Here is a 15,669-nt window from a genome sequence, read left to right on the forward strand (position 1 = left end):
TATAATGAGCGTGACTGGGGCCCCATGGGAGGCCGGCCCCACATTGGCAGACTTGCCAAGTGCTCGTTGAAGGGCGTGAACGCTGGAGCAGTGCCGCCCATCCATCAGGCCTGTGGGCACTGAAGCCCACTCCCTGGATCCAGATCCTGGCTCTGGCTCTGCCTCTGCCGAGCAGGTGACCTTGGGCCAGTCCTTTGCCCTCTGCAGCTCCCTCCCTCCCCTAGTCGGCTGTTGGAGGATAAAGCGAGTCAGTGTCTGTAAAGTGCTCACAGCACCTTTCCGTTGCCCACGGGGCATCAGTGATTGTCGTTAGCACCTGGAAACAGGTAACGGGGAGGTGTGTTACCTTTTGGCCCCTCACAGAAGCCCTGTGGGGGAGGTGCTGCTGTGAGATCTGTTTGGTGCCTGCCTGTAGGAACCGAGGCCGTGGAAGAAGCTGGAGAGCGGAGGGACCCTGAGCCTGGACTCTGGCTGCTCCAGCGTCCCTGCGGATCCCACCCTTGGTGCCTCACACTCTTCCAGTCCCTGCCCCCGAGGCTGGGGGTTGGGGAGGCTGCCCAGGGGCCCGGGAGCGCTTTGGGGAGGCTGAATCCAGCCCACTCACAAGCCAGAACGCCAGCGAGCAGAAAGGGGCAGGTATGGTGCTGGGCGTGTTTGCATTCGGGAACTCATTTTAGCTCAGGGCAGCATGCAGTGGAGCCACTATGGTCTCTCTTTGACTTGGGGGAGACAAACGCATTTGGTCAGGGCCCCTGGGCCAGTAAGTGAGAATGAGGTTGGACTCGGGTCTGCCCTTACGTTGGGCATGTTTTTGTTAGCATGGCCTGCCCCCTTCTTAGGGGGAAGACCTTGCTCCTAATTCTCAAATCCCTTATCAGAGCTATTTGAACAAAAGGATTCTAGTTGCTTCCTCAGAAGGTGAGCAGGCTAGGCCTGGGAGAGCCTGGAAGGTGAGCCTTCCTAGATCATTGCGATGGCTCCTACAGAGCCAGACACCAGCCATGTCACCTGTCCTAGCCCCTATCTGCCCTCTCTAGCCACCAGCCTCTTCCCGGAGGGGCCCACCTGCTGTCCCCATGCTGCTTTTCCTGCCCACTCCCTGCTCCCCTCCCCACCGAACCACTGAGCGGGTACAAAGAAACGCACTTAGCAGGTCGGATCTACCAGGTACAGAGGCAGGGGGATCCTGACAGCTCCTCCCAGGCCATGAGCACCATGAGCTCCACCGGGAGCCGGTGACTGGAGGGGCCACCGACTGGCCCAGCTCCACCCCTGACTTCCTGTGTGCCTGCAGCAGTCGTGTCCTGGAGCACCACTGCCATCACCAGGCGCGCCAGCTCCAACAGCCCTGGCCTTGCCAGAAATAAAGGGTGAATGGCCGGAGCTCGGAGCTGGCCTTCCTACCATTCTCCTCTCCTCCCAAGTGTTCTGGTGAACTCCTGCTACCATTCGAGACTTGGACCAGTCATTTCCTTCTCTGTGAAGCCTTCCTGCGCTTCCCCCTTCCCGCCCCCCCCCCCCCCACCGCCTGGCACAGTTCCTCACTCCTTCCTCCGTGCCCCCGGAGCCCCTGTGGGCTCCGCACAGGCAGGCCCAGGGCTGCCGCACTCCTGGTGTTTGGTCTGGCTTCGTGAGTAAGGTCAGTCCCCCGGTGATGGCTGTGCATCAGCTTCCAGACTTGTTCCTGGCTTGTATTTAGGGTGTTAGGACCATCTGATTTCCTTGAAAAGTCTGTAGGTGAATGTTTTTTAAATTGAGGCGTAACATAAAGTGCAGTGACCTTAGGTGCGTCCGTGGCTCTGTGCTTATGATTACATTTGTGTGTAACTTAGGGCAAGACAGAAGACATTTCTGGTAGCTTGTTCTCAGTCTCTAACCCCTCCCCCTTTCTAAAGGTGCCTTTTAAAAAAAATTGTGAAATACATATAAAAGTAATGGATTACCTATTTTTAAGCATAGAGTTCAGTGGCATCAGGTACTTTCTTTAAAAGTACTCTTTACATTTAAATGGTGTTGGTAATACTTTCTTGGCCAAGGCACAATGACTGGATGACACAGAAACAACTAGAAGAGAAAGTGAAAGTTGCCCCAGCCTCACTGTCTTCAGAAGGGACCCCTGTTCGGAGCGTGTGTCACCTTCCAGATCTTGCTGTGTGCACTGCTGTGCACAGATCTCTCCACACAGGAAAATACAATACAGATGGACATGTTTGAATTGATAATTTTTGTTTTTTAATTGTAAACGGAATTCTGGACGGGTTGCTGGATTGCAGCTTGCTTTTTCATGTGCCATCTGCATGTGGCCTTCCTAGGGGGCTGCCCCCAGACCTAATGGAGGGCGTTCTGTTTGATGCCTGGGGCATTGGCGGTACTGCTGCTTCTCCTGAGTCCAGCGCCTGGGCCTTAGGTGTTTGTGTCCTCCCTCCTGACCCCTGGCTCGACACCCCTCTCCCTGTCCATGCAGAGCCGGCTCTCAAATTCCGCAGCCCCAAAAGGCCTTTTAGTTACTGCCGACCCATGGGGAGTCAGCTTCTGGAGTATTTACCTTTTATTTTGGGGGGCTCAATCCCAGGACCCCGGGATCATGACCCGAGCCGAAGGCAGATGCTTAATGACTGAGCCACCCAGGCGCCCCTGGAGTATTTACCTTTTAAACAAGGATGGAAGCCTTAGGGTGGAGGGGTGGAGACTAGATAAGGTGTTGTTAACCAGCAGGCTTTAGGGAGCAGTTCGGCCCTTGGGCCACCCCTAAAATCACACTGCTGGCCTGCTGCTGGCTCTGACCCCAGAAGCCAGCCTAGATGGCCAGCCCTAGAATCCAGGGCTCTCCCTCTACATCCCCTGGTTGGATAACTGGCAGAATCTCTGCTGGCAGCAAGGAAGGCCCCATATCTCCACGCTCCTCTTGCAGCTCAGGCTCCAGGTCCCTGGGAGATGAGCCCTTGGCAAAACCCGAACTTGCAGCATTTGGGAATCATAGACCTGATTTGTGGAATACTTTAGTCTGGGACATGCATGGTGGGCTCACTTTATGAGAAGATAAACCCAAAGGCCTGATTTTTGACTCTGAAGTGAGCTTTTCCCCTTTTGGTTATTAGTTTCACCGTGCTTGCTCTTGCCCTATGCTAAAGTTAATCTCCCGAGGCTGTCAGACTCCTGTTTTCTTCTGTCCCTCACTTTGCTTCTTTGTTGTTCTCTCTCTCACTTTGGGTATGGTATGGGTACAGGCAGCCATGAATTCACTCAGCAGCAGCCCACTGAGGCCTTGCCCTTCTCCAGGCACCTGGTTTTGTGTTGAGAGAATTGGGGGGGGGGGGCGGTGTAAGGTGGATGGGACCTTCTCTTGGGGGCTTTCCATTTGGAACACCTGGGATTGTCCACTGTCACACACACATTCCTGGGAGGCCGGCAGCCAGGAGGCTCTTGATGGGGGCAGTAGGAACAATCATGAATCTCTGTCCACGTATCCCAGCCAGACCCTGTCAGCTTCTCCATGGTAACTGCGGGGTTTTGATGCTATTAGCCTTAAGAAAAGCACAACCAGGCTTTTGAATATAAAAGAGAAAAAAAAAAAAGGAAAAATAAAGTCTAAAATTCTAATGCTAAATGATTCCTGATGATTTTTTTTTTAAGTTAACGTGTATACAGGATTAGACATTTCAAACCAAACAGAAAGGTCTAGAAATGAAAAAATGTAAGCATGCTTGTGTGCATGTGCACACACAGAACCACCTGCCTTCTTTATCCCCCAGAGATATAATCCTGAGATATCTGTAGGCCACTTTCCAGGAAAAGCGGTTCACAGCATCGCGTGTAGCCTTTGAAAAGCTTTACCTGCAGGGGCCCCTTTTGAGCTCCCCGCTCTTGCTTTTCCACCCTGGTACCCGTTCTGAATCCGCGCACGTAGGTACAGAAAGACCTGGGTCTCTTTAACATGTACGTGGATTCCCATTCTGTGGACAGACTGTAATTACCTAACCACTCCCGTCTTGATGGACATTTAGGTTATTTCCAGCTGTTCACTGGGTAGGTTGCATTTTAAAGGTTTGAAATTTCCCCAGTAAACATGTCCTCCCAACACCTGACCGTCGAGAAAAGCAGATCCCTTTGGAAAGTTTTTAAATTTATTTTCACAGTTGACTCTTACCTTTTTTTTTTTTTTAAGGCGGCAGGGAGAGGAAGGTGACTCCCCTATGTTGAATGCTTACTGAAAGAACTTTTACATCCATGCTTACGTGTAGTTCTAGGAGGCCGGAATTATCTGCCCTGTGTTTTAGACAAGGACTCTGATGCTCAGAGAGGACCCACAGCTCATGGCAGGGTTCAGCTGGGGATCGGACTGCTCTGAGCAGCCCTGGGACTCACACATTGTTTCGCTTCCCTTTGTTCTGCCACTTCTGTACATCCGAGTTCATAAAGAGCTCCTCGGGGAGAGGTTTCTACACCCATCCCCGTGAATTTTTGCTTAGACCTTCTAACCGGGTGATGTTTTGCTCTGCATTTAGTCTCGGTTTTCTGTTTCAGAAAGCTTTAATTGCATATGGCATACTCTAAGATTCACTGGGAGTATGTGATCAGAGGAAGCAGTGACTTTATCTTGGGACCCTAATTTCCTGGGTTTGAGTCCTTCAGCAGAAGATGTGGGGGCTGTCCAGGGCTGTGTTCTATCACACAGCATCCTAAGTGGGCTCCGATGGATGCTGTCTCTCAAGTGGTGCACGCTCGGGGGCTCCCATTTCTGGGCTCCCCGTCGTTGGCGTCTGTAATGCACTATCTGGGTTTCCTGGGCAGTAGAATCCTATCTCAATTTATCTGTCATTTTTGTGGATGAATAATCCAAAGTGAGTAAATAAAAATTAATGTGTGGATTTGGATGCTAATTTAGCTTCCAATTAGGTTTTGTTTTGAGCATTATTGAAATTAATCTGTGCTTCTTGAGCACATTCCACTTATTGGCAAGGTACGGTGGCCCCTAGAGTACAGTTGGTGGTTGGTTGGGGGTAAATTCAGAAGATGGATAAACCATATCAAGATAATGGAAACGTTTTCTTTAAAACTTTTTTCTTTTTTAATGACAAAATGATGTCTGGATATCATCCAGGCCCTGAAAAGAGAAAAATAATTCAGTCAGAATCCTGCCCCAAACAGACCAGTTTTCTTTTGTCTTTTTTCCTTGCTAGACCCGGTCCATTTGCATGTAAACACTTTTTAAAGGGTACTGAGCCTGGAACAGAGTTTGAGCTCCTGATGAAGCACCCTTATTTCAGGAGGACCTTGGGCTTTGGGATTGGGCAGGCTTCAGTTCCAAGTCTGACTCTTGGCTCAGGAGCTGTGTGACATCGGGCACGTCACTTTGTCCTTCGGAGCCTCTGTTTTCTTATCTATGAAATGGGAGTGGCAATCTGTCTACCTCTTTTTTATTACCTGGACTGAGATACAACTGTGTGTTTCCCACAGGACGGGGCATGAGCCACTCGCAGCACATAGGCCTCTTTCATTTCTCTTAGAAAGCCTCCTGACTTCTCGGGGAAGAGCGTCTTTGTTTGGGGCCAGCTTCCTTTGGGGATGAGCTTTAACTTCCTGCTGGTACTTGCCAAGCCCCCTTTCTAAAGAGCCAGCATTTGGCTGCATCCAGTACACCTTGCTTTTTCTTTTCTGTTACTTTTACAACAGCAAGATACACTGGTTTTTCATGCACTGTAGCAGTATACAGCTTTTTATTTTTTATTTTATTTTTATTTTTTTTAAAGATTTTATTTATTTATTTGACAGAGAGAGAGACAGTGAGAGAAGGTACACAAGCAGGGGGAGTGGGAGAGGGAGAAGCAGGCTTCCCGCCGATCAGGGAGCCCGATGCAGAGCTCAGTCCCAGGACCCTGGGATCATGACCCGAGCTGAAGGCAGACGCTCAACGACTGAGCCACCCAGGCGCCCCAGTATACAGCTTCTTTTAAAGTAAATATATTTAAAGTAGAAGTTAGGAGTGCTTGGGTGGCTCAGTCAATTAAGGGGCTGCCTTTGGCTCAGGTCATAGTTTCGGGGTCCTGGGATCAAGCCCTGCCTTGGGCTCCCTGCTCAGCGGCGAGCCTGCTTCTCCCTCTCCCTCTCCCCACCCCCTGCTGGTGTGCTCTCTCGCTCTCTCTCAAATAAATAAAATCTTTTTTTCTTTTTTAAAGATTTTATGTATTTGTTTGACAGAGAGCACAATGGCAGGCAGAGGGAGAGGGAGAAGCAGGCTCTCCGCTGAGCAGGGAGCTGGACGTGGGGCTCGGTCCCAGGACCCTGGGATGATGACCTGAGCCAAAGTCAGCTGCTTAACCAACTGAGCCACCCAGGCATCCCTCAAATAAATAAAATCTTTAAAAAGTCAATAACACCCGCATGCTGTACTTAAGACCTAAATTGGGCGGATGGTATGTGGGTTTGAATCCCAGCTCTGCTGCCCCCTGGCTCTTTGACCTTGGATGTGTCCTTACCACCTCTGAGCCTCAGTTTTATCATCTGTAAAGGGAGGGAAACAACAGGATGACCTCATGGGGCTGTTGTCAAGTTCAAGTAGGCTAGTACAGTCAGAGCCCTTAGAGTGCATCTGGCACATGCAAAGTACCCTAAACGTGTTAACCAGAAGTGTGTTTCCTAGACAAGCGAGGGGCCTTTGGGAAGCACAGGGCTGGTGTTGGTAAAGTACAGTTTCCGACTTAGGGCGGTGGGCAATAAATGGTAGCTGGTGCTAATGTTTTGATGACTTAACAACAGTGGTGTTAGTCACAGTCCTGATGACAAAGTAGGAGGTAGCCTTTTTTTTGTTTCGGAAATAGAATTCCTTGGGGCAGCAACTCTCAGGCAGCTTGATGATGGCATCCAGCGAGATTCCAAGGTTCCAATCCGTGTGTTGACTTCCCTAGGCCAAGCCCAGCATTCGGTGCTTCATTAAGCCCACCGAGACGCTAGAGCGCTCCCTTGAGATGAACAAGCACAAGGGCAAGAGGCGGGTGCAGAAGAGACCCAACTACAAAAACGTTGGGGAGGAAGACGAGGAGGAGAAGGGGCCCGCCGAGGACACCCAGGAAGACGCTGAGAAGACTAAAGGTACTGAGGGTGGTTCAAAAGGCATCAGGACGAGTGGGGAGAGTGAAGGTGAGTGCGCCCGTGAACGCCACCCTGCTGCCTGTGCCACGAGCCAGGCTGTCCCTTGTGTCTGGTCCCCGTTGTGTGTCCGTGGGCGCGTCTGTCCATTCCCGATGCCGGTGTACCTCACTCTGTGGGCCCAGCCCTTTGCAGGCAGCTGTGGGCAGGTCCACTGCAAGGCCTGCCTACATTGCACGGGTGACCCAGAGCAGGCTTCTTTACTCGAAACCCCGTGCCTCGGTTTCCCCATCAGTAAACAGAAGCTAGCAGATGGTAGTTACTTTGTCATTACGAGAATTAAATGAGTTAGTACGTGTACCATGCTCGGAGCAGTGCCTGGCCTGTGTCGTAAGCATCTGCTGCGTTACTGCCCTCCCCATGTTTATTGCAGTTCTGTTAGTCCCCGTCACCTGCGATGCTGATTAATGACACGAGTCATTACTCCCAGTGCACTGCAGGGAGAAAACCTGCATTGAATGAGATTATATACCTTTAATACGATTATGTTTTTTGGAAGCAAACAGTCAAATATAATCCCCTAGATTCTTACATTAAGATTTGTCCAAATCTGTCTAAGAGTGAGGTACACCAGGGTTTGGTGCACATGTGCTCAAAAAGCAGAATCATTCATTCCTCTTTTTGGTTTGTGTTGGGGATGATTCTGGTTTAATTTCCACCTTCCTCTGGCTTAGATGCTGATACCTTCTCGATCTGGAGAGCAGTGTCTGCTCCGGAATTAGGCAAGCTTCAGCTGTGCAGGCTCTTGTTTCGGGGCTGGGCGCACAGCCACACAGATGGGGTGTCTGGCCACGGCCCCGGGCACCCGGGGTGGAGCAGCAGATGGGGTAGAAGTGGGATGGGGGCTCTGCTTGCTGGGCCTGAGCTCCCACCACAGCTCGTGGGACAGACTCGGGCTGTCCTCAGCTCCCGCTGTGGGTTGTCCTCCTGGGTGTGGGGCTGGTAGTGAATCCTCCAAGGCCAGCAGCTGTTGCTGGCCCATCGGTCTGGACTGTGTGAGTCCCTATTCCGGGGGGTCTGAAGCTGGGAAATGGAGTAGCTCCGTAAATCAGTGACCGGGAACTCCTTTGTTTTGGGGAGTTTGCTGCGATTATGGAGCCAAAACCCGCCCTGTCCCCACCCTGCTGGCCCCATTCTGATTTTCTTGGCAGTTCTCAGGGAATGCCATGATCCCATTTTGATAGGTATAACCAAAGCATCTCTCTGGTGCCACCCGGCCCTCTTTTTAAGGCTGAGATCCCCAGCATGCTTTTATTTCTGTTCAAAGTGCACAGGAAGCATTTTGACATAGGAATTCCTGTTTGGCTCAGGACACGGATGCCAACAAGTATGACTTTGGTGGGGAGGTGAGGGGCAAATGCAAGGTAAGCAAGCTATCTTAGTTGGCTTATTTGCGTCTTTTTTCTTTCTTTCTTTTTTTTTTTAAACACAGGAGAAAACTGTGTAAACCCTGGGGTTTAGTTGTCCTGTGGCCACACTAGGGAGAAAGCAGGAGGATTTCGCCCCATTTTGAATGCTGTGTTCTTGTCGATTTTGTTTTGGAAAGATGCTACCTCTTTCATTCCAATCCTTTTAAGGGCTGCTCTTAACCCAGGCCTGGCCATGACTAACCCTGGTGTGGACAGGGCAGGCTTGGCCGCAATCACACAGTTAAGTGAGTCAGCCCAGCGGCCCGGTCCTGGCGTGTGGGGCTTCTGTGCCTCAGCCATGCTGCCATCCCAGTTCACTGTTGGGATTGGGGTGATGACTCCCCAGATGCCGAGCCTGCCTGTCCTGTGCCGGGGGCAAGGGGAGAAACGTGCACCAGCCTCCAAAAACCTGTGTTCTGGGTGCTCACTCGGCCAGGTTGTACCAGACAGGACCCCGGGGACCTCGCCCGGAGGTTTTGCTTGGACATTTGATGCTGATGTTAGAGCTTAGTTGAACATGACTCTCAGCAACCCCCCTTGACATTTTGGTGCCCTCCTGTTTTCTCGAACACACAGTAGTCATTCCAAAATATCATGGACCTGTCATCTTCCCACCCGGCTCAACCTAAATAAATACAGCTCTCACAGGCCTGACCAGCAAAGAGACATCTAACTGGGCAGCGGCAGCTTTCAGGTGGATGGGGCTTTGTGAATGTTGTATTTGATCTCTTTGTTGTTCTCAGATTTAAGGTGCGGCTGGTGGGTGTTCTCTCCTTAGACTGTGTTTGGGTGAAACCGGGCAGCTGTTAGCTCCCATGACTTGGAAGGGTGTCAGACCACAGTGTCAATGTGGGAGGAGCTAAGAGATGGGATACTGGCCTTGCAGTCATGTCTGGGTTTATTGTGAGCCTTGAGCGGTCTCCCCAAGTTCTGTACCTCAGTTTCCTTGTCTGAAAATTGAGGATAAAAAATGTAATTCATGTGCTTTTTTTTTTTTTTAATGAATATATGTTAGGATTCTTGTGGTCATGAGTTAGAAAATCTACTCAGACTGGCTTTAAAAGGGTGATTATTGTTCACGTCGCTGAAAGGCTTGGGCAGGGACGGCTCTGGGTGTAGATGACCATCGGCAGCGCCAGGCTCTCATCCTGCCAACTTACCACCGAGTGGAGAAGGAGCTGCTCCTTCCCATCAGCTGCAGCTCTAGTCTGGGGGTCGATGCTCCGTGACAGTGATGGGCCTGGCTCGCCCACTGCTGTAAGAGGGGTGTTCTGTGCCGACTGGCCAGGCCTGGGTCACTTGTTGATCCTATGATGATGATTCCCTCAGTAAAAAAACATCAGAAGAAAGGGGCACGGATGCTGAGCCCGTGGAAGCAGCAGATGCTCCCCGAGAAAGCTGCACTATTTCTGTGCAGCAAGCTCTTTGGAGGTGGCTGTGTGGCTCTTCTCCCTTCCAGATTATTTTTTCTCTAGCAGGCTTCTTGCCCTGTCCCTGGATCTAGAGGCTTGTTGACATCCTGCTGATAACAGACAGGCACGGGTGACTGTTGAGTGAAGAGATGCTGGCACCGACTCCCCCCTGCAAACCCCACCATCCCCACGCTAGTGGGGAAATCTTGCCTCAACCAGGTGGCAGAAAACACAGGCATAAAAAGGCATGTGGCCACAAGTCACAATTTTGCCATGACCTGATTTAAATGTGGCATTAACATGTTCTTTTTCTACAAATGCACCCGGAATTCATACCTCCTCCACATTTAAGCCCAGACAAGGAAGTAGTGTGAAATGAATGTGTACCTCTGGACCCTCCACTCGGCTGCAGGTCCCAACTGATGAGTGACTCATTCTGAAACCAAGAAAATCACAGGGCCCCTAAATTTGCAGAAATTGCACACTAAAAGGAAAAAGAGGGGTACCCTAGTGCCCATGGCCAAGGAAGTGTTCACTTGATGCATGTCACTCTGAAAGGACAGTTGTCTCTTTTTGGAGTCACTCGGAGCAGTAACTTAATAAACAGACCTAGGACAAAAGAATGAATTGTTTGCACTTCTCCATTTGAAAAATAAGGTTTAGTTTTTGGTTTTTGCCTATGGAAAAAGTAGGCACCAATTTCATGTCCTCAGATTGAAAACCTACTCTTTGCTTGAATCCCAGCAAGGACACAGAGTGAAGAGGTCAACACTGACTTTGAACCTGCCAGGTCAGCTGGGAGTTGAGGGGTGCCCAGAAGTTGGGAACCCCAGCTTTGCCTTTTTTTTTTTGAAGTCTCCCCTGAAATGAAATGGAACCCTGGCATCATTTCTGGCTCCTCTTGCAAAGCCAGAGCCAACCCCGCGGCTGGCAGAGTTTCCTGATTGGGACGAGCTGTGGATTAGCCATTGGGAGGTTGGGGTCTGAATCCTAGACCCTGGAGGGGCTGCTCCTGAGCAGCTCTGTGACCCTGGGCTAGTCATTGCTTCTCCGATGGCGGGGGCTTCACAATGCCCAGGCCTCAGGTTGTCAGAAATGAGAACATCACTGTCTCAGCACTCAACCATGTGACCCACGAGCACTGAACAGGCATCCTGGCCAAGGTGGAGAGCAGAGTGAGGAGCTTGGATGGGATGTGTGTGCTTGGGCGCCCCTCCCCCCACCCCCTATTGCGAGTTTCTGTGAAGCCCGGTTCTGTTCATTTGTATAACGAATTAGTGAGGTGGGTGAGTGGGTGAGCATGTGTGTGTGGTGGGGGGACAGCAGGAAGGGAGGGAGGAGAAGGATTAGGAGGCTGGCCCGCCGTTGTAGAGATGTGGGAGTGCCACCTTTTCAAATGGGCTTAACTAGTATAAGGAACTAACCAGAAAAAAACATTCTAAATTCAATCTCATGCTGTTCGGTCAAGGAAAACAACAAAACAAAGAAAGAGATTCCCCAATATCCTCAGCTCATACACACCCTGTTGTTGCCAGGTGCTCTTTGCCTCTTGAAATTCTCCTCCAGAGCCAGCCAATAGCATGCAGTCCTTCCCTGATTTCCTAGGTAACCAGCAAGGGCATCTTTCTCCTCCTTCCCTGAACGTTCTCGTTAGGGCCTTCTTATTCTCCCCTTCCCCCTTTTTATTGTCTGTCCTTACTTTGATTCCTGGAATGTAGAATACGGAGGGCAACTCAGAAAATCCTTGAATTTGTGAAGTCAAGACTGTTGGGAGGTCATGCCTGCCATTTCCCTGAAAAGCACTTCGTTTACCAAATATTAATCAGATTAGACTGTACATCAATCATCCTGGGCAAGTTGATGGATTATTACTGTTATTTAAAAAATCAGTGTGTCAGAGCATCGGGGAAGCTCCCGGATCTGGCCAGAGTTGTCATTTGGAGGGAGAGAGGTTGACGTCCTTGGGTGCCGGGGGTCTTCTGGCCTCCCCTGTACATCTACGCTCTTGTGCAACCCAAACCACCATCCGTCTCCGCAGTTCTTTTCATCTTCCTGAACTGAAACTCTCTCCCTGTTAAACATTAACCCCCCATCTCCCCCCCACCCCCCTGCCCCACCGGCAACCACCTTCCACCTTCTGTCTCTCTGAATTTGACTATTCTAGGTACTTCATAGAAGTGGGATCCTGCAGTATTTGTCTTGTTGCGACTTCTTATTTCACACAGCATCATGTACTCAAGGCTCATCCTTGTGGTCACGTGTGTCAGGGCCGCCTTCCTCTTTAAGGCTGACCAGTATTCTATTTTGTGGATAGATGACATTTTGCTTATCCATTCACCCCCTGACGGACACTTGGGTCACTTCTACCTTTTGGCAGTCGGTACTGGTGCTGCGGTGCCCATGGGTGTGCAAATCCTTTCCTGCTTTGGGGGCTCTGTGGCAATGATAAGAGGCCCAGGAGGGCCAGGGTGGGGCCTGTGAGGCCAGAGGAGCTGGAGATTTGGGTTCCCCTGCCCAGCCACTCAGCCTCACAAGGACGTTCCTCGACTCCCAGAGGCTCAAGACTCCGGGTGTGTGAAGGGGTCGTACCACCTACCAGGCTGGGGTGCAGGAGCCTTCAAGATTATGGGCCCCAGGGCCTGGTGCTGGGACTATAACCACACAGAAGCTCCTTTCCAGGATGTGGGCCACACTGGGAGAGGAGCCCCCAGTAGCGGGGGCAGAGGCCCATCACCTCGATCCGTCTGCAGCTCATTTGCCCTTCTGTAGAATGCAGACGTCGGGCTAGGACAGCATTGCTCCAGCTGCGGGATACGGGGATGGTTTTAGGTGCAACGGGGCGGTGAGAAGATTTTTGCTGACATCAGCTCCGGGCCAGCCTGACATCTGTCCTTCACGCCTCCCTCACGTCCCCGCGCCCCCTTTCCCAGAACACAGCAGGCCTCACTCCTGGTTGTTCCCTCATCACACACACTTTCACACTTGCTTCCTGTTTACATGGGCCATATGCTTAGAGGAGTAATGAGGCATTTTTTTTCCATTTGAAAATAATTTCAAATTTATCAGAATTTGGAGAAACAAAAATAGTATAAAGAACACCTGTTTACCTTTTACCAGGTTTCATCTTTTAACCTGTTATAGCCCATTTGCTTTCTTATTTATGTTTTCCCTCTCTCTGCCCCGCCCCCCCCACTTTTTTTCTGGGTGAGTTGCATCCATCCTGTTACTTCGCTCTTATACGTGTCAGCACACAGTTGCTAAGAATTAGGCATTGGCTTTCATGACTCCAGGGCAGCTGTCCACTCCAGTGTGGGTTTCTCCTGTCCCTGTTCCAGTTTGTCCGTTGGCCCAGTAATCTCCCTTCTAGCGTATTTCCCTCACCAGTCTAGGGTAAGGTAGTGCCTTTAATTGTCGTGTCTCTCTGGCCTTAGTGACTCTGGAACATTTTTCACAGCCTTCTTTTTTACAACAGTGACATTTTTGTGGAATGCAGAACCTCTCCCTCCTTTGTTTTAATAAAATGTTCCCTCTTATGTCTTTGATGTTTTCTTTGTGATTACATGGAGGTTATATATTCTTGGCTGGACTGTGGCGTAGGTGGTGTCATGTCCTTGTCGGAGTGTCCCACCTGGAGGCACGTGATGTCCCCTGACCCTCACGGGTGACATGAATATTGGTCACCTGGCTGCAGTATTGCCCCATCTCTCTGCTGTATAGTCACTAATTCACAGTCCATGGGGAGACACTTAGAGATAATACAGATATGCTGTGCCTCATTACAGTGACCCTGGGAGCCGCCATTCACTGATGATACTTGCCTGATCCCGTCTTTGCCAGACTGGTGGCAAAATGTTGATTTTCCAACGTCAGCACTCTCTCCATGTTGAAAAGTCAGCCCTCAGCATTCCACTGTAAGCAAGATGCCTCCCTTCTCCCCATTTCTTTCTTTATCAGTTCTTGGCACACACTCAAGGATTTCAGTTTTTAGTGGTTTATATTTCATTACTGATTTACTTCATCTGATGCTCAAATTGTCCCAGACTTGGCCATTGGAAACCCCTTTGGGCTGGCTGCTGTGGCCTTGTGCTAAGCTCCCGTCATTTCTTCTGAGCAGTCCTTATACTTTCTGGCTTGATAAGGTATTCCAGGTTCATCCTGGAATGCATGCGGAATGCCTGTCCCCGGGATGAGCCATTTCTCTGACAAGCCCTGCTTCCTCTCAGTGGTCAGCGGTATTAGAGGCCAGGAGCCGGGTGCCAGAAGGGCTAATGGCTACCGGGGTACCTTGCTTTTTGGCCCTTTCAATGGACAGATCTAGAAAACAGGTGCATGTACATACACAAAATACACATTTACTCGTGCATGCATATACATATGTACAGACATGCATATCATATACATATTTTAGAAATCATGAATGCATACCAATACCTCCAGTATTCATGCCAATGCCAGTCAGTTCCCAGAGGGTTCTTTCTCGCCTTCCCCCATTCCAGATCTGTGTGTCACTTCTTTAGCAAGAGCCTTGGCTCCCAACAATGTCAACACGTTTGGTTGCTCAGTCCTATAATACATCTTAAAAAGTTTCAGTTTGTTTATTGTTTAACAAACAAGAGTTCAGGATGGTTTGCAATCCCCCCCCCCCCTGCATACTTCACCTGCCTCCCAACCGAGGGTACAGAGTCAAGTATGCTGTTTATAGCTACTTGGATTAGTCTGCCCTTTCTTTGTTCTTTATTCCCCATCAGGGTAGGTATGGTGTTCATTTGGAAAAAAAAAAAAACAAAAAAAATGTTGGTCCTTTTTTTTTTTTTTTTGGTCCCGTTAGGGTTCTTCCTTCCCATTTTTACAGACTTAATTTCTTTCTTTTTTTTTAAATATATGGATCATTAACAAACTTAAAACCATGCAAAAGGATATGTTCAGCAAGTGTCCCTTCTTCCATACTCTGTCCCATTCCCCTTCCTCTGGTAGATAATCAACTTGACTGCTTTCTGGAATCTCCTTCCCACACTTGTTTTTGTAAGAAAATGCCAATCTAGAAATGTTTTCTTATTCTCCCTTCTCTCTTACACACAGGGTAGCACACTGTATACGCTCTCTCTTCTCTTCGCTTAGCAGCTTCTCTGGAAATCACTCCATATCAGTTCACCATGGTCTTCCTCATTCTCTTTTACAGCTGCACTGTGTGTGTGTGTGTGTGTACCAAAGTTTATTCAACCGATCTTTATGCTTGGACAGTTAGGTAGTTTCCAATATTTTGTAATTACAAGTAATACTTCAGTGAATACCCTTGAGTGTGTGCATTTTTATATTGTTAAGGGATGTATCTTCCAAATAAATCCCTACAAGGGGATCGCTCAGTTGAAGGGTATAATAGTGATTTAAAGTTTCCTTTTTTTTTTTTTTTAAGATTTTATTCTTTTTTTTTTTTTTTCCTAAAGATTTTATTTATTTATTTGACAGAGAGAGACACAGCGAGAGAGGGAACACAAGCAGGGGGAGTGGAGAGGGAGAAGCAGGCCTCCCGCTGAGCAGGGAGCCTGATGCGGGGCTCGATCCCAGGACCCTGGGATCGTGACCTGAGCCGAAGGCAGACGCTTAACGACTGAGCCACCCAGTCGCCCCAAGATTTTATTCTTTTAAGTAATCTCTACACTCAGTGTGGGGCTAGAACCTACAACCCCAAGATCATGAGTCGC

General features: G+C 49.6%; 1 protein-coding gene across 15 annotated transcripts in view; it reads left to right on the top strand.

The window, feature by feature from the left end:
- Positions 1 to 15,669, top strand: part of CLEC16A (C-type lectin domain containing 16A) — a 203,776-nt gene that overhangs the window by 42,723 nt on the left and 145,384 nt on the right. For 13 of the 15 annotated variants that reach the window (XM_064592545.1, XM_054507507.2, XM_064592552.1 and 10 more), the window contains exon 10: positions 6,906 to 7,137. In XM_064592545.1, the coding sequence (XP_064448615.1) occupies positions 6,906 to 7,137 (232 nt within the window). The remainder of the gene's footprint in view (positions 1 to 6,905; positions 7,138 to 15,669) is intronic. The other 2 variants (XM_064592547.1, XM_045874977.3) reach the window with 1 other exon arrangement.

This window comes from Mirounga angustirostris, unplaced genomic scaffold (assembly GCF_029215605.1).
Source record: "Mirounga angustirostris isolate CCGP_5_RB_7025 unplaced genomic scaffold, mMirAng1.0.hap1 SCAF_5, whole genome shotgun sequence".
Classification (NCBI taxonomy): Eukaryota; Metazoa; Chordata; class Mammalia; order Carnivora; family Phocidae; genus Mirounga; species Mirounga angustirostris.